The sequence below is a fragment of the Phyllobates terribilis genome, unplaced genomic scaffold, assembly GCF_046119375.1.
Source record: "Phyllobates terribilis strain yellow unplaced genomic scaffold, ASM4611937v1 Scaffold_8__6_contigs__length_399053987, whole genome shotgun sequence".
NCBI lineage: Eukaryota > Metazoa > Chordata > Amphibia > Anura > Dendrobatidae > Phyllobates > Phyllobates terribilis.
In genome coordinates this window covers 108,224,148-108,242,421 of record NW_027362768.1, presented here as the reverse complement: position 1 = coordinate 108,242,421, position 18,274 = coordinate 108,224,148, and the positions used below count along the sequence as shown (strand labels likewise).

General features: G+C 42.5%; 1 protein-coding gene across 7 annotated transcripts in view; it reads left to right on the top strand.

Moving 5' to 3' along the window:
- EVI5 (ecotropic viral integration site 5) overlaps positions 1-18,274 on the top strand; it is a 156,216-nt gene that overhangs the window by 83,080 nt on the left and 54,862 nt on the right. For 5 of the 7 annotated variants that reach the window (XM_073643192.1, XM_073643193.1, XM_073643194.1 and 2 more), the window contains 5 exons: positions 51-197; positions 4,943-5,077; positions 6,410-6,550; positions 7,157-7,315; positions 16,606-16,752. In XM_073643192.1, coding sequence (XP_073499293.1) covers positions 51-197; positions 4,943-5,077; positions 6,410-6,550; positions 7,157-7,315; positions 16,606-16,752 — 729 coding nt within the window. The remainder of the gene's footprint in view (positions 1-50; positions 198-4,942; positions 5,078-6,409; positions 6,551-7,156; positions 7,316-16,605; positions 16,753-18,274) is intronic. The other 2 variants (XM_073643196.1, XM_073643195.1) reach the window with 1 other exon arrangement.

Below are 18,274 nucleotides of genomic sequence, written 5' to 3'. Positions count from 1 at the left end.
TTTTCTTAATTCCTCTGGATTGCTCAAAATCCTTAAAATTATGTCCAAAGGGACAAGTGACACGGGCCCAGGAGGCAGAGGAAAACTACCTCATTAAACGGGAGCTGGCTACCATGAAACAGCAGAATGATGAGTCCAGCTGTGTGCTGGAGCGGGCTCACCATACCATCAGCGAGCTGCGGCAACAACAGCAATTGGTAAGGAGCCGGCTGCACTTTCTCTCCTGTGCTGCACTCTTCTTTCCTCTTTGCAGACCTCACACATGATTTAGTTTCTTGTGGTGTTTGGAAATTATTTTGTTCTTCACTTAATAATTGAACAGCCTGTAACTACTGATTTATTTATTTTTATTTTTATTTTTTTTCCTCTTTCTTAAAACAGTTGTACGTACCTGTGGTTTTCACCAGTGCCAAAAATTGTACTGGGTGTTAGATCTGCACACATAATCCAGTTTATATGAATGTGGACCAGTTCTGTCATTAACTCTCTGAATACATTTACCTTCTTTTAAAGGGTTATTACTGTTATAATAAGCAAATGAATACCCTCTAAATGGCGATGCCCCACGAATATATATCAAGGGAGATTTTGTGGCACTTACTAATGTATGTGCCATGATGTAAAATTATATGTTTTAAGCATTAACTTTTTATTTTCCCCAGACGTATTAAATCAAAAATTTTAAGGAGTTGTCCAGGACTTTAACACTGATGGCCTACTCTTTAGGATAGGTCATCAATGTCTGATCGGTGGGTGTGTGACACCCGACCCTCTCGCCGATCAGCTGTTCACTGTGTTGGCAGCGGCCAAAACTGCTCAGTTGTAGAGCTGTACAGCACAGCTCCATCAGCAAAATGGTGGCCGTGGTCAGGTACTGCACATCCGCCACCTATTGATTTGAATAGGGGCAGATGTGCAGTACCTGGCCGCAAGCACTATACAGTCAATGGAGCTGTGTAGTTTTGGCCGACACCAGGGAAAGCTGATCGGTGGGGGTGCCGGGTGTCGCATTCCCACCTTTCAGACACTGATGACCTATCCTAAGGATAGGTATATAAGGGGAAACAAAGGGAAAATTTCAGCCTACCATGCATATGCCATAAGGGTCCACTGGTGCACGGAAATCCTTGGTAGCAAATCCAGGGATGAGAAGCAGTAGGAAGTAGATTAGAGAAACTCCAGCACCTTCTCCGTATCCATTACAAGAAATGTAAAGTTAAAATGTCCATTTTATTAGTTCCATTAAAAAAAGCGCCATATGTAAGGCAGACCTTACTGAAAACAAAAGAGAAAATAGGGTGGAGACAGCAAAGAACAGGAAGCTCGTTAGTGAAAAATCCTCCTGAGGATAATTGCTCAATAATATGCATAAATGAAACTTATGTGCATGGTATGCTGGCAAATTAAGTACAACATTAGAAAAAGGTATCAATAAATGTACAGCAATTCCGCTGCAGAAACTCTTAAACTCATGGTAGAAGGCCTGCCATGTTCCCCAATGATAATCCGCATGTGCTGTGCACATGCTGCGGAGCTTTCCGCTGCGGATTATCATTGCGGAAAAATCCGCAGCACTACCAATTATTTTGCGGAAGCGCGGCGTTTTCGCCGCCATTGACTTGCATTAGAACGCATGGATTCCGCATCACTGGATCTGTACATGCGGAATCCAAGCGTTTCTATGTGCGGATGGTACCCGGGTCTGGAGAAGAGGAGACAGTAAAAAAAAAAAAAAAAAAAAAAAATTAATATTATACTTGCCTTCTGATGGCCTCCGGTGCGCTTGTCTTCGCTTGCCGGCAGACCGCGGTGGACTGAAGGACCTGCGCTGACGTCATTTAGTGATGGCAGGTCCTTCAGTTTACTGCGAGCTCCCGGCAAGCCAGGACGGAGCAAATAAAGACTCCGGGGGCCGTCGGAAGGTAAATATACATTTGTTTTTTTATTTTTTTACATTCTTTGGGGTTACACTATATAAATCCATGCCGGTTGCATGGATTTATATAGTGTGACCAAGTTGTCAAGCACTTTCCAAGTGATTCTAAAATCGCTTGGAAAGCGCTTGACAACCCGCATGCGAAATCGCATGTGCAAAACACGTGACAAATGCTTGTCCCTGGCAGGAAAAACACATGTAATATCCCCATGCTTTGTTTCCACGAGGGAGATGCAGAAACTCTAAGGAAAAATCCGGAGCATTTCTGCATCGTGGGCACATAGCCTGAGTGTGGAAAGATCACCACAGTGAAAATCAGCAAAATGTTTGCTGAGCCCTGACATGGAGGACTCCCTGCATTAGGACTCGGAGTCCTCCAGTAACATGCTCTGCAACCCGTCTTTTGAGCATGCGGCTAGTGCAACCCACGTAAAATCTCCTCCATGTATTTGTGCAAAGACAAATATGTGGAGGAGATGGAGGCAAGCTTCTCCTAGCCAGAGAAGCCTCATGGATTCTTAAACTTAACTCTCGCATTCCCAATGGTCTCAATTTTCGCAATGATCTAATGTACATTTTTTGATACCTTTTTTCTAATGGTGTACTTAATTTGCCAGCATACCATGCACAGAAGTTTAATTTATGCATATTATTGAGCAATTATCCTCAGGAGGATTTTTCACTAACGAGCTTCCTGTTCTTTGTTGTCTCCACCCTATTTTCTCTTGTTTTCAGTCCATATGTATATGTGTGTATGTATATGTCTGTCTGTCTTTTAATTATAGCAATGTAACCTATGATTAAGAACCCCTGTTTGGTTTGAAACTCGTAAGGTCTGCCTTACATATGGCACTTATTTAATGGAACTAATAAAATGGACGTTTTAACTTTACATTTCTTGTGATGGATACGGAGAAGGTGCTGGAGTTTTTCTGATCTACTTCCTATCCTAATGATAGTCCATCACTATTAAAGTACTGGACAACCCCTTTAAAAAAAAATTCCCCACACTGGCCACTGGGGCTTTTTTTTTTTTTTTTTAGACTTCCCATTGTTTCAGGAAGAGTTTACAGCAGTTTCCTCATCAGAGACAGGATTACAATGACAGGTATCACCTCTAAACACAGCTGATAACACAGAATCCACCACAAAATAGGAAATGTCACAGCTGACCTCCTCCCCCTCCCTGCACAATGACTTTAGCACATGCTCATTCTGTTCATTGCAGCTAATGTACTTGTAAATTTTCTGAAACTACAGGAAGTTAGTCTGAAATTGCCCCCCGTGGCCAGTGTGAACGCAAAACCTGATTAGATCATGCCTTTTAAAGTGACTTTTACTTTACTCTGCTAGATTAATATGAACATAAATTCTCTGTTAGATGCCTCTGCTGGCGGCTTATCTACCCCAGGGAGTAAAGGGATTGGACGTTGAAATTCAGCATACACAATCCATTGTCCTGGTGGTGTCCTCTTTCTGGGCTTTATCAAAAGCCTCCACACTCATAAGTTGGTCACCTGGCTGGACCTGCTGAAATCAAGAGACCCCGCAGCTATTCAAAATGTTTCCTGTGGAGCCTAGTTAAAATGCTTGGAAAGTTCCTGCTGTCGATGTGACCACGAAGTCATGGCAAAATCTGCTTGTGGGTTTTGCAGAAAGTTGAACCTGGAAATGGTTAAATCTGCAGCATGATCCAACTTCCTTGCTGACTTTCCACACAGTGTGAATAGGATTTTGTAAGAAGCTCTGTACCTTATTCCCTTTTAAATGTGGTAGGAATATTTGCAAAAAATCTGCCACTTGTCCATTTGGTCTCAGTCTTTTGTTGTGGGACCAATTGGACATTAACCGCTTTACTAATGTGATTCCCCTCTTCAGGTTATTGCGTTTAAAAATCTATCATATTGCATTTGACTGTAAATATACAATTCATTTTTCCTACATTTTTGTAGTTTTTACCCCTTTTTAATAAAGACCGAAAAAAGACTGTCCTAGATATGATACCTATATGACCGCATGGAGTAATTTTACGGAAGGTATAGACTGAGAAATCATCACCGCAGTGTAAATGAACCCGATTGAAGTGGTTTGGGAATAAGGGCCATAGCTATGTATTCTAATGATGTGTAATGTAAGATCGTCATCAATTATACAGCAGCCAGGGTCAATTACATGGCGAAGATCAGGAAATGCGTGAGAAGCTCTCGGATGAGTCCAGTGTTAAATTACATTATGTGCTCCCCTCCAGAGTGACGCGCGTCCAGATGGCAAGTGCGCAATTCACGTGGACAGCACAGTATTAGTGACCATGAGCCTCCTGCCTTGTATTTATGTCCACAGATATTTGCTTTCTTGTACAAAGGTGTAATTTTTCATCACTGATTGCTCTTTTTATAACTAATGCAGTGAGAGTGCTGAAGACTTGTACTTAAAGGCCATTTACAATGAGTTTTAGCACTTCCGTTGGATATTCTGCATGAGTCCCGGAAAGATGAAATCTCCGAAAAAGCCAGAGAGTTCAATAAGATAAATGGAGATAAAAGAACTCTGAAAAGACAGACTTTTGAAGAGAAAAAAAAAAACTACATTCCTGCTGCACCCGTCTGAAGACTGATACTGTCCATTTGAGCTCCCTTTTTTCTCATTTTCACTGTATGGTTCCATTAAAGGATTTGTCTGAATCCGTTTTTTGGGGAATGTAATATTAAAAACCATTAATAGAATACTGATACTACAATACAATGCAATACAGCCTAAAATGAATAATAAGTTTCAAAAACTAATTTAAAAATTGTTATAGCAATTATCAGAATTAAAATCTCCTTGTCCGGACCATTAAAATATCACATTTTCATTACACCGTACTAAATAGGATCATTTTGTGCAATATATTATATTATATTTTTTATTTTGGCCTCCTGCAATTTGTATATTGGATAAATATCGGATCATTAATGGTGAATGATCAGCCAGGTATATACATGGTTTATTATTCTGTTTCCTCAGCATAAGTGTAATCCTCGCTACTCTGAGGAGTTCGTTCTGCAACTGGAGAAGGAGCTGGTTCAGGCAAGGCTAATGGAGGCCGAATCCCTCTGTGCAATGAAGGAAATGCAGGACAAGATACTGGAAATAGAAAAGGTATTTAATGTTTTTTCTCAATTTCTTTTTTGCGTGTTTGGGTGAATATTTGTTAGCGTAAAGCGTAAATTTGCAAGTAGCATATTATAATCACCTACCCAGAGCAGCACTTCATTTTTCCAAACTACAGATCCAAACGGAATTGTGCACAAACGTATGTCAAACGGGTACCCTTAATATTTTATATGAACGTATCTGTTTAAAGGGGTTGTCCACTGCTCTGGTAACCCCTTCCTCAGTAAAATGATACTTGTACTCTGATTCAGTGCTGGCACATTCTAGTGGTGACACTGGCTCTCCCGGGGATCGTGTGACATTGGCCACAGGGATCACTTGACAATTTGAAAATCTGCACTGGCTTCACTCTTCCCTCCTAAGGACGTATTTGACGTCCAGAGGAAGGGAGTGCTGCAGCTGCTCTCACTTCCTCCAGATGTCTTGATTTGTTCGAAAGAGGGGAGAGTGAAGGCAGCGCTGATTGATCTCAGGAATCACGTGAAAATGTCACACAATCACCGGGAGAGCCAGTGCTATAATCGCTGGAACGGTGCCCACACCAGCGGTGTGTATGAGCGTTATTTTACTTGGAGAGAACTTGGGGTTTTCATAAGGATGTGTCAAAGTAGTGGACGACCCCTTTAAAAAAAAAAAAAAAAAGTATTCAGACGGATGCTTTAATATAACACAAGAACATTGTGTGAAACTAGCCAGCTTTGGTATGTGCACACGTTTTGTTTGGTGCAGAAAAATGTGCTGCAAATACGAGTGTACGCAGGAAAAAAAATCTGTATAAACTCTGCACTTTCTTGCTTTTTCATTCATTTTTATTTGCATTTTTTACCCATTCATTTGATGTAGTGAAAAAAAAAGGATTGACGCTCTGCAGCTTTCAAAGACTCTTTGCTTCAAATCCGCAAGGCAGAATTAAGCAGCATGTGCACGAGATTTCAGACCTCTCATTCATTTTGCTGCTACTGTTAAGTTCAGGTTTTTTTTTTTTGTTTTTTTTTACGTTCGAAAAACATGTGAACAAGCCCTTAGAGGGGTATTTACATTACAGCCGAAATACTGGTCTATAAGCAGACGTAGCCAGCACTATGAAAACTACTGAGCTGGCTATACTTCAATGTTTCAACAACTCGCATAGAAGTGTATGAGTCGTCATAACTCTGCCGTGTCTGTGATCTCAGCCACCTCTGCCCACTACACAGGCAGGTATTACCATCTCAGCCATAAAGCAATTTCTAGTGTTATTACCGCATATATTGCAGTTCTATTGGGATAAAGGCAAACCTGGATCTTCTACTAGTGTTTGTTCACGTTGCTTCATAGAGAAACAGTTCCTTTCCTGATGAGAACAACATTGTGAGACTTCAAGAAGAACTCATCGCAGTGAAGATAAGAGAAGCAGAAGCCATAACTGCCATGAAGGAGCAGAAGCAGCAGATAAAAGATCTCGAGGAGCACTGGCAGGTAGGACGATTACATGGTGCCAATAGGCAAAATGCTTCTGCTGACAAATATTGATGGATTATCTTTAGGAAAAAGTCAGACAGCTGTATAGCTCCGACCAGGAGCGCAACACAATGCTCAGGCTGGCTGTCTGCTCTCCCGACTCGAGCCTGACAGCTACATAAAAATACATGCTGTCCTGCTGTAGTCGGGAGAGCTGCCGGCCAGTCCGAGCATTGTGTTGATACCTGTCCGAGTGACTCTTCCATTAAGATAGACCATCAGTATCAGTAGTGGTCCATCACCCAGTACCATCACCTATCAGATGTTACAGGCTCCGACCGCAGTAACACTGTACAGAGTTATAGCACAGTCTTTGGGAAGATTAAAATTATTCTAAAAAACACAGAAGTTTGACTCCAATCTACATGTTTACTTCTGTTTCATAAACTAGTCTATTGAAGAAGGCAAAAAGGTTGGCGGTGATGTGCATATGCGGATAATTATTTTTCTACAATTTGTGTTAATGTATTTTTAAAAATCTATGTATGATTTCCATTTTATATTATTGAGCTGTTATGCTCTGGAAGCAGAAGGGCCATAAACGTGTTACTCCCTAAATTCCAGAGACATTTAGCACGCACTGCTGGTCGGTGGAAAGACCCACCCAAGAAGAATACGGTGAACGAGCTGCAGGACGAGCTGATGAGTGTGCGCCTTAGAGAAGCGGAGAGGCAGGCCGACCTGCGAGAAATCAGACAGCGGATGATGGAGCTGGACACTCAGGTCAGTACCTGATTACTGTACCCACATATTGTTATCTGGGTTAATAAAGAGCTTGTCTACTACTCTTTTAATTGATATAGGTCATTAATGTCTGATCAATTGGGATCTGACACCCGGGTACCCCGTCAATCTGCTCTTATCTGTGGTGTTGGCCGGAAGTACTCACTTGCAGAGCTGCTCCGTCTTTAGATAGTGACCGCCGCAGGGTACTACACATCTGTCCTCCTATTGATTTGAATAGGAGGCGAATGTGCAGTATCAAGCCTCGGCTACTACCAGAAGATGGCCAGCTCTGCAAGTGAGTACTTCCGGCCGACACAAATAACAGCTGATCGGTGGGGTGTTGGACACTGACCGATCAGACATTGATGATCTATCCTAAGGACAGATCACCAGTGAAAATATAGTGGACAACCTCTTTAAACTGAGATCTCAAGGTCCTAATCTATATAAGCAGCATGTCGGCAGTTATGTCCTGCCCCTTCTTTCTGCTGAGGAGTCTGATGTATTCAAGAGTCACAGGCCCGACCTGCTGCTAATTGACTTCTCTTAGGCCTTGTGCACACAACTGTATAAATTGGATGAGTGCTATCCGTGGTTTTGACAGATGGCACTCGTACCCGTGTTATTCTATGGGGCTATGCACATGTACAATTTTTTTTCTTCAGACCAAATCGGATGGCACTCGCCCACTAAAGTCTATGGGTTCGTGGGAAAAATCAGACCGCACTCTGGAGTGTGGGCCATTGTTCACAGACTAACATAATGGAGAAACTTTTTTTTTTCCTTCTCCACCTTTTGAGAAAATCAGATCCCACTCTGATTAGAGTCTGATTAGACTAACTGGACAGTTTTTCTTCAATAGTCAAAAAGATGGTGTGACCCTAGCCTCGGCTAGGGTCACACCATCTTTTTCTCTATTGGAGAAAAACTGCTCGATTATTCTAATGAGACTGGTGTGACCACTGTCCATACGGAGAAGGCTTTCCTTCATCAATGACTGAGCGACCAGAGTCTGCATATCCTGATTTAATCTCATTGCTCTGCAACAAATAAACTGCAATTTCTTAAACTATTGATTCCCATACAACTTAGCTGATGGCTGTTCCCGTTCTCTACACACCATGCATGTGTTTTTAATGGGGAGAGTGGAGAAAGGTCACTGCCCCTGGTGTATGGAGGTGGCTTATTTCCTGTTAAAATAAAAGGGGTTATTGAATTCAAGATGTCCCACTGTCGGAAGTAGGAAACCCCCCCGTGCACATTTGATCATTGGCGGATTTAAATGTGTATGTGGGCCTTTTAGATGTAAGCACCCAGCCAAAATTGGCCCGTCCATCTAACTCACTGACTGGTTCTTTGTTTCCACCCCTGAGAATGGGGTTTGACGTGTTCATGGAAATTTCTAGAATTTTGTATAAAACATATGAATCAAGGGGAAAAGGTACATCTGTGCGGTGTTGCAGGCTATGGGTTAATATTTGTATTTCTTTCCATCATTTTCACGTACCTGAAACAAACTCCGTGGATCCTCCAGATTTGACTTTCCACAGAAGTATTTCACTAGTGCAGTTGCTATTGTGAATTGTCAAACATCCTTAACCACATCCTTCCTTCTATATCTGATTTATAACGTCTGGCCTTGCTTGACCCTTGGTTGGGTTTGTCACAATCCCACTCACCTCACTAACTACTGCTGTTCTTCAGTAAGTTGCACAAAATCTCCAATATTGAGTAACAAAAACAGTTAATTTGTTTTAGTTCTGTCAATCTTCCTTAGCGGACACGTGGAAATCATGGAAGGTCTCAATACTTGGAGGTGAGTGATGGTGGAAAGGCATAAACCTCCCTTATCCCCTCTATTTCTTCCATCTGTTCCTGGGCTCCATGTAAAAAGGGTTTCTGGGAATAACTTTCCCTCCCCATTGGCTTTTGCTAGGTTAAAATAATAAACTCAGGAGTTGCTCACCCTCCCCATGTCCAATGCTGTGACTCTGCCACTGCTCTGGCCTGTTGACAAGCTGCAGCAGTGAGAACTGCAGCACACATGACCACTGTCGCCAATCACTGGGCTCAGTGGCTCTGCCAGTGTACACTGTACAAGCTGACTATATAAAGCAAATGTATTTTTGAAAATTAATCTAGCATTTGTTATGAATGATTTTAAATAAAATCTGTAATTTTTCTTTCACCCATGACTGCACCACAGAGAGAAGGAATCTGCCCTTCAAGGATAGGAAACCTACAGGATATAGGGGCGGCACCTTTCCTACAGAACAGTTGGTTTCCTGTCCTTGATATGGGGGGACCTTCGTTTGGATTGGCGATACTGGATAAAAATGTGAAGATTTACCCGGGCCTGGTCGGTTGATTCAGGCAGCAGCTTGGTCCCTGCTGCGGCCGGTGAGGGGGTCCTGAAAGCACTGCAGTGGGTCCAAGGAGGCTTGACTGGCGTGTGGGCTCAAGTATCGGTGCCATTCTCTGTGATCTGCTGACTATTGCACATTCTGAAGTGATGAGTGCATCGGTGACATTTGATCCAGAGGTGATATTTCACTTCAGGGGTAGGACTGGAAGAGGCATCAATGGAGGGATGTGCTGTCTGGCAGATCCCGCATTTAAAATGCAGTAGACTGCCAGCAGAGCTGGTTCTTGGCTCCAGCAGTAATGGAGCAGCCACTGCATCAGCAGCAGGAGCATGTAGAGCTGAAGCCGCAGGGAGGAGGAAAGGTGTAGGAAGTTCAAGAAGTATAAGAGATCATCCCCACAGTCAGACGAATCCGACAGGTCAGAGGGCAAATTCATGTCTTGGAATCCTCTCCTACTTTGTCGGATGGCAGAACAGAGGGCATCAGTGCTTTCCTGTACAGTATACATGTCAAACTCTGGCCCACAGGGTGATTATATTTGGCCTGCGACGCCATATGGAGGACTATGGGGGGAGGCCTGTTATACTGTGTGGAGGACTATGGGGGGGGGGGCCTGTTATACTGTGTGGAGGACTATGGGGGGGGCATTATACTATGGGGGGGGCCCCATTATACTATGTGGAGGGCTGTACGGGGATCACAGTTGGGGCATCATACTGTTTGAGGGTCACCATACATTGCCAGGGGAGTTAGGGTGAGGGAGGAGTAGGGTCATACCGTGCGTGTGGGGTTATCTTGCTGTGTTTGAGGGACTCTTTTGTTGGCATCATACTTTGAGGCAATCCAGGGGATACAATAGGAGGAAAATTACTTTTGTAAGGACTACAAAGTTGAGAGATCCTCTTCTGTGATCCACCGAATATTAACATGTTTTTTTGTTTTTGTGTTTTGGTGGGATGGCCAACTGGAACTTCTGCTATGAGACCCTATGATTTCTGTGTAAGCCCCTGCCCACGATGAAATACCCAATGCTCTGGTTATGTGGTCTGTCTCTAGATTTAGTAATTGAAATGTTCTTTGTGGGACACCCCCTTGTTAGTTTATTTCCATATTTGATGAGGAAAACTTCCTCAGTTGAACCTTTTTTTTTTTTTGCCCAAGTTATTCATTTTTACCCTCTATGTATTTGAGTTTGATATCCCTGCATGTAGAGGATACGGATAAATTGGTAAAGGCAGTTAAATCCACAATGGGTATAGAGCCGAAAGCAAAAAAATCTGTCCATGATATCATATTTGGGGGTGTAGAACAAAGGAATCATTTAACTTTTCCTGTTAATGAAAATATCCAAGCCCTCGTCGGAAGAGAATAGAAGAAACCCCCAGGAGGAGGAGAGGTTCCTTTCCTTCATCATTTAAGAGGAAATATCCTTTTGATAAGACCTTGACGTTGTCTTGGGATAAAGCCCCAAAATTAGCTGTAGCTGTCTCAAATACATCCAAAAGATTCACTTTAGCCTTTGAAGATATGGGGATGCTGAAGGATCCCCTGGATAGAAAGGCGGATAGCTTTCTTAAGGGTACTTGTGAATCCGCGGCTGCTGCTCTAAAACCAGCATCTCAGCAACATGTACCACCTGATCTTTGATGGTTTGATTAGATCATCTGAAAAGTCAGCTGAATGCTAAGATGCCTAGGGACAGTATTTTAGCCACAATTCTGTTGATGCAGAGAGCAGCAGTGTTTCTATCTGATGCTTCAGCAAGAATGGTGGTTAGATCAGCAGCACTTTCTAATTCAGCCCATAGAGCTCTTAGCTTGAACATCTCCTGACGAGCAAAATCAACCCAAGTCAAAGCTATGCTCTATCCCATGTGAAGGGGAATACCAATTTGGCCCAGTCTTGGACGACATTTTGGAAAAAGCAGGAGACTGCAAAAAAGAATTCCTAATTTGTCCATTCCAGCTTATAGAAGATCCTTTTGGAAAATAAGGTATAACCAGAAAAGACCCCCCACAGAGATCAGGATAAATGGGATGACTGGAGGAAAAAAAAGGTTTTATGTTTGGGAGTCCCTCCCATGAAGGAAAGAAATCCCCTCAGTGACTCCTGTCCCAGGCTAGAAGGAAGGCTCTCCCTCTTTTTCCCTGCCTGGGAAAAAAAATTTCCTCTAGCAGCTGGATTCTAAACCTAGTGAGATCTTGCCTAAAGCTGGCATTTCAAGCTGTTCCTCCGCAGAAGTTTATTCTGACATCTCCACGGGCTTCTGTGAGGGAACAGCTAGCCTTGTTATTGGAGGTTCTAGATCTGGTAAAGAAGTTGGTCCTCATGGAGGTCCCTATACAACAAGAGGGGGAAGGGTTTTATTCCCCTCTTTTGAATTAAAAAAAAAAAAAAAAAAAAAAGCCAAACTGGACTTTCAGAACAATAATCAACTTGAGAGGCCTGAACAGATTCCTGAAAGTTCAGACGTTCAAGATGGAGTCTGTAAGCTCAATCATAAAGATGCATTTTGCAGGCAGCTATGACTGTCCTGGATCTGAAGGATGCGTATTATCACATGCCAATACATGTGGAATACCAGAAGTTCCTCAGTGGCCTTAACCATAAAAGGAGACCTCAAACCTTTCCAGTACAGAGTCCTTCTGTTCAGACTGGCTGTAGCCCCTTGGGTCTTAACAAAAATAGCGGAAGTGATTGCTCACCTTCGAGATAAAAATGCGCTAGTAGTCCCATATCTGCCTAATTATAGGCACTTCAGTTCATCACTGCAAAAGCTGTTAGAAGAGGTCAGCTCTACCTTGACAGACTTAGGTTGGCTCTTAAATCTAAAAAAATCTAGGCTAAAACCCCTAAAAGTGCATATTTTTTTAGGTGTTATGCTGGGCTCCAGAAGTCAAGAGCGTCCTCTTCCCGAGAGCAAAATAGAAAAAATATACTGCCAGGTATCAGAGGTGGTAAAACGTCCCACCATGTTCCTCAATAAGGCTATGTCCTTGCTGGGTTCTCTGACCTCCAGTATCCCGGCAGTGTTATGGACCCAGTTTCATACCGGAAAGTTGCAGTGGGATGCTAAGGAATGAAGTCACCTTGAAAGGACATCTGGAATGTAGGTTAACATTATTTCTGGTAACTAATCATTCCCTACTTTGGTTGAACATACAAAATCTAGCCAGAGTGGTTTCTTGGGTAAACCATACTTGGAGGGCTTTTACCACAGATGCAAGCCCCATGGGATGGGGAGCCTATTTAGTGGATCACCTGCTCTAAGGATTCTGGACAGGGGAAGAAAAGTCAGTTACTTCGACCATGAAGGAGTTACTAGCGATAGAGTATGCCATAAGGAAGCTCCTAGTCTCCTTGCAGGGTCACCATGTACGGATCCTCTCAGACAGTCGGGTAACAGTGGCCTATGTAAATCATCAGGGAGGAACTCTCTCCAAATCTTTGATGGAGGTGACAAACCGAATATTTCAAATGGCAGAGAACCATCTCCTTTCTCTAACAACTCTAAATGTAAAGGTAAAAGTTAACTGCAAGGTGGACTTTTTAAGCCCAGCAATTGGCAAAAACGGGGAGAATGGGCATTGAACCAACCATATTGTGAACATGTGGAGCTTGCCTGACACACTTATTCGCAAGAATACAAAACCAAGGTGAAAAAATTGTTCTCTGAATTCCAGGGAGAATCCTCAGATAGTGGATTCCTTCCTGATCAGATGATATTATATGGATGATGGCACCCTTCTCGCCCAAGAGGCTGTGGTTTTCCGGGTTGAGACTGGTGTCAGTCACCGAACCATGGGTGCTACCAGAAGTTCTGGATCCTCTCTCCCTCAAGCAGCCAGCCTACATTTACAATCCAATCAAAGCAGAGAAGTATGATTGCAAATAAGACTCAAGTTTATTCAAAAAAGTTAATAAAAAACATCATATTAAAAATGAAGAGACCCACAGTGACAAATAGTATGTATAATCATATGGACATAATAAAACCCCAGTCATGTATACCACAACAATTCAGCAAAATATATAAAGTGACTTGTGCTTAGTGCCTATAAATGGATCAAGGAATCAATGAGTCCAAAAGATCATGCTGTATTTATGCAAACTGGACCCAAGTGAAAAAACAATTTCCTAAGGCTGAAAAGGTGGGTATCAAAAAGATGAGAAAAACGCTGTTGCTTATTCAGATGTTAGTTTTCTAAACAGGGCTTATATAAAGTCCAGAGTATCAAGCTTCAAAATCAACCAAAAGCCCTCAGTATCTTATAAACACAGGAAGAATAGTGTCCCCGGCAATGTTGCCAAATATTAAGGACCAATGTCAATCATAAGGGGATAGTGAAAGGGTGGAGGGCAGGTCCATAAACAAAATTCCAAGAAAGAAGCAATACAACCTTTGTCACTGGCAGGACCAGACAACCCCAACGCACGTGTTTCGCGTTCCGCTTCTTCGGGGGGGAAGGAGGTACCATTATCAGCATGGAACTTGAGCGGTCGCTTTTAAGAGACGGAGGGTTTTCTCTTAACCTGATTTATACCCTGCTCCAGAGTAGGAAGGCAGTCTCTTCAAGAGCACAGCTGGGAGATGGAGCACCTGTCGGTTTTATTTTAACGTTCCTTCAAAAAGGTCTAGAGCAGGGACTCTCCACTAGCACCCTCAAAGTTCAGATGATGGCCCTTGGAGCCCTATATAATTGTGACCTGGCAGGTAACCGGTTATGCGTTTAAAGCTTGCTCTATATCAAGACCAATTCCCAGGCCAAATTTACCTCTGTGGGATTTAAATCCGGTTCTGATGACCCCGACAGATTTTACTTTTGATCCTATAGACTCTGTATCAATTAAGATTCTCACTAAAAAATGTTTCAGCTTGCAGGGATAGCAACATTCAGGCCCGGTCAGTAGTTCCTCCCTTCATACAGATCCTGGAAGATCGTCATGTTAAAGCCAGGTCTGGCATATCTCCCTAAAGTAGCTTCCAAGTTCAATAGAACTTAAGAAGTAGTTCTTCCATCTTTTTTGTGCTAATCCCAAAAATTATAAAGAGAAACTTAATACACTGGACTTTAAAAGATGTTTGATAAGTAATTTATCAGTTATGGAGTCCTGGAGAAGATCGAGATCATCATAGAAAAGGGCTTAAAGCATCTAAATGTACACAAGCCAGATGGATTAGGGATGCCATCAGTTTAGCTTATTCTGTGAGTGGTAGTGTTATTCCATGAAGGGCTAAAGGCTCGCTCCACAAGAGTTATTGCAACCTCTTAGACAGAGAGGTCAGACTTGTTCATTGAGCAGATTTGTAAGACAGCGACCTGGTTCTCTCACATTACTTTTTTTTAGATAGTATAGGCTGGATTTGATTTGATCTCCTCTGATCTCACCTTTGGTAGAAGGGTTCTGCATACTGAATACTTATTTCTCTGTAATTCTCTCCTTGGTGCTTTCATGGGTGATCGAAAGACGTAATTACTTACCAGTAATGGAATTTTTCAGAACCCATGACAGCACCTACATTCCCTCCAGTAACTTGTATGAGTGAACACCATTTCATTTTGGTGTAAGGTCACTTAGTGCTTAAGGGAAACGTGGTGCTGGTGTTTAATACGGTTTGTAAAAAAAAAAAACATTGGAGGTCCCTCGTGCTCTGTAATACAACTGATGCGTGGGAGAGGTACCGCCCTATTCAGGAGGTTCCCTGTCTTTAGAGGGCGGATCCCCGCTCTCCATGGTGCTGTCATGGGTTCTGAAAAATCCCATTACCGCTAAGTAATTGTCTTTCTCATGATGGGTATTCTTTAAGCCATAAGATGGCAACAATTGTAGACCTAGATGCATTCTAAATGCTACCAGCTGGCATGACAACCCATAGGTACACTGCAGTCATGAATCGGGGGTGAGGGGACGGTGGTTTTAGAGCTAATCGGGTGACTTGGGCTGCTGCCTTACACTAGCTCGAACATATCAGCACAGCTTCACTCCTGCAGTGATTCCTGCAAATCACATACTGGCGATCACCCGCTCCCGGCGCCAACACCAGTGAATCCTGACAGTGTGCACTGTGCACACTGTGAAGACCGACAAGTCTGTACAACACCTTTTAAATATTTTACCTTTTTCTAGACTATCAGTGATTGATGCTGTTTTCATAAATCTGTCTAATTTTAAGCTTACACCAATTGACAGACTTTTGTACCAAAAATGTCCACCACAATTTTGCCTTTTTTTTTTTTTTTTTTCCGCGATGGGAGGCGTTTGGGAGAGCTCATGTACATTATAACTATAGTTTTTTTTTTTCCTCCATCAAGTCACTCTCCCTTAATCTCAATAGTCGTAAAGTCATGAGTGTTTGTTGTTTTTTTTTTTGGCTCATACACCAAAATTCTTAAATTCTTACACATTTAACCTGATATGCTGCCATCATTTTTTTATCCTTACCAGATAATGGACTATTATTTCCAGTGTTGTGAATGGCAATTTGAGAAGAATGTATTATATTTTTTTTAATCAGCGATCCATTTATTTGTTTGTAGAGGTGTATATTAAATGGCAGTGTGGTATTTGGCCACGAGGGGGCAGTGTCTCCTCCCTGTAATATACATTACATACAGAAATGTTTCATCCTTACATTTAGGTTTTTTGTCGGGTGATATAAACTGAATGTAAGTATTTTTCAGGACTTGCTATGTGCATCTTTAAAACAATTATTGGTAACAGATCTTGTGATTTTAATTTATGATTAAGGAAAGTATCTAGCGAGTTGTTTGTCAGAGCAGTGTTTTCTCTGCACAGGAATGAAATATATACAGTATATATTTATCTGCTGCAGGTCATAGAGAGAAGGGCTACGGAAGGGGAAAGCACACCGCTATCATTTCTCATCTTACTTTTTTGTTTTCTTTGGTCTCCCGGCAGAACCAGATAAACAGCAACCATCTCCGAAGAGCAGAGAAGGAGGTGAACGGCCTGCAAGCCAAGGTGCAATGTCTGACCGCTGAGAACAAGAGCCTGCAGAGTCAGCTGACCGATGCCAAGCGGAGGCAGGCGGAGATCGAGTGCAAGGTAACGCGGAGTATACGGAGGAGCGCTCAGGGAGCGGTGGATGGGGACACTGGTGGAGACTCTGCAATAATAAAGCTGCATGTTAACACATCCATTCAATTAAAGATCGGTCACCTGCAAGAAATGTCATTTTATTGGTGTAAATGCTGCTGTCCTCAAGAATCGGACACTTTTTTTTTTTTTTTTTCTTTTATTCCTGACTCTCTCCGTTTCTGAGATTGGGGCCCCTCTTCCCTTTTATGTAAATCTTTTCTTTTTAGCCAAGTGGGTGTGGTGTCACATGTGTGGTGTTCCTGTGGGAGTCTTCTTGATCACACACATTTGTTTAAAAAGAAAAGATTTACATAAAGAAAAGAGTGGGACCATATCTCAGAGTTGTAGGCACAACAAGTTAGTTTTGGGAGAACAGCAGCATTCACACAGTGTGAGGTGGGGGGGTGCTCACTAAATTAGAATATCATCAAAAAGTTCATTTATTTCAGTTCTTCAATACAAAAAGTGAAACTCCTATATTATATAGATTCATTACAATCAGAATGATCTATTCAAGTGTTATTTCTGTTAATGATGATGATTATGGCTTACAGCCAATGAAGACACAAAAGTCATTATCTCAGTAAATTAGAATACTTTATAACAACAGCATGAAAAATGATTTTAAAATCCGAAATGTTGGCCTACTGAAATGTATGTTCAGTAAATGCCCTCAATACTTGGTCGGGGCTCCTTTTGCATCAATGCAGCGTGGCATGGAGGCGATCAGCCTGTGGCTCTGCTGAGGTGTTATTGAAGCCCAGGTTGCTTTGATATCAGCCTTCAGCTCGTCTGCATTGTTGGGTCTGGTGTCTCTCATCTTCCTCTTGACAATACCCCATAGATTCTCTATGGGGTTAAGGTCAGGCGAGTTTGCGGGCCAATCAAGCACAGTGATACTGTTGTGTATAAACCAGGTATTGGTACTTTTGGCAGTGTGAACAGGTGCCAAGTCCTGCTGGAGAATGACATTTCCATCTCCAAAAAGCTTGTTGGCAGAGGGAAGCATGAAGTGCTCTAAAATTTCCTGGTAGACGGCTGCGCTGACTTTGGTCTTGATAAAACACAGTGGACCTACACCAGCAGATGACATGACTCCTCAAACCATCAGTGATTGTGGAAACTTCACACTAGACCTCAAGCAGCTTGGATTGTGGCCTCTCCACTCTTCCTCCATACTCTGGGACCCTGATTTCCAATAGAAAAGCAAAATTTACTTTCATCTGAAAACACCACCTTGGACCCCTGAGCAACAGTCCAGGTCTTTTTCTCCTTGGCCCAGGTAAGACGCTTCTGGCGTTGTCTATTGGTCATGAATGGCTTGACACAAGGAATGTGACACTTGTAGCCCATGTCCTGGATACGTCTGTGTGTGGTGGCTCTTGAAGCAATGACTCCAGCAGCAGTCCACTCCTTGTGAATCTCCCCAAATTTTTGAATGGCCTTTTCTTAACAATCCTTTCAAGGCTGCGGTTACCCCGGTTGCTTG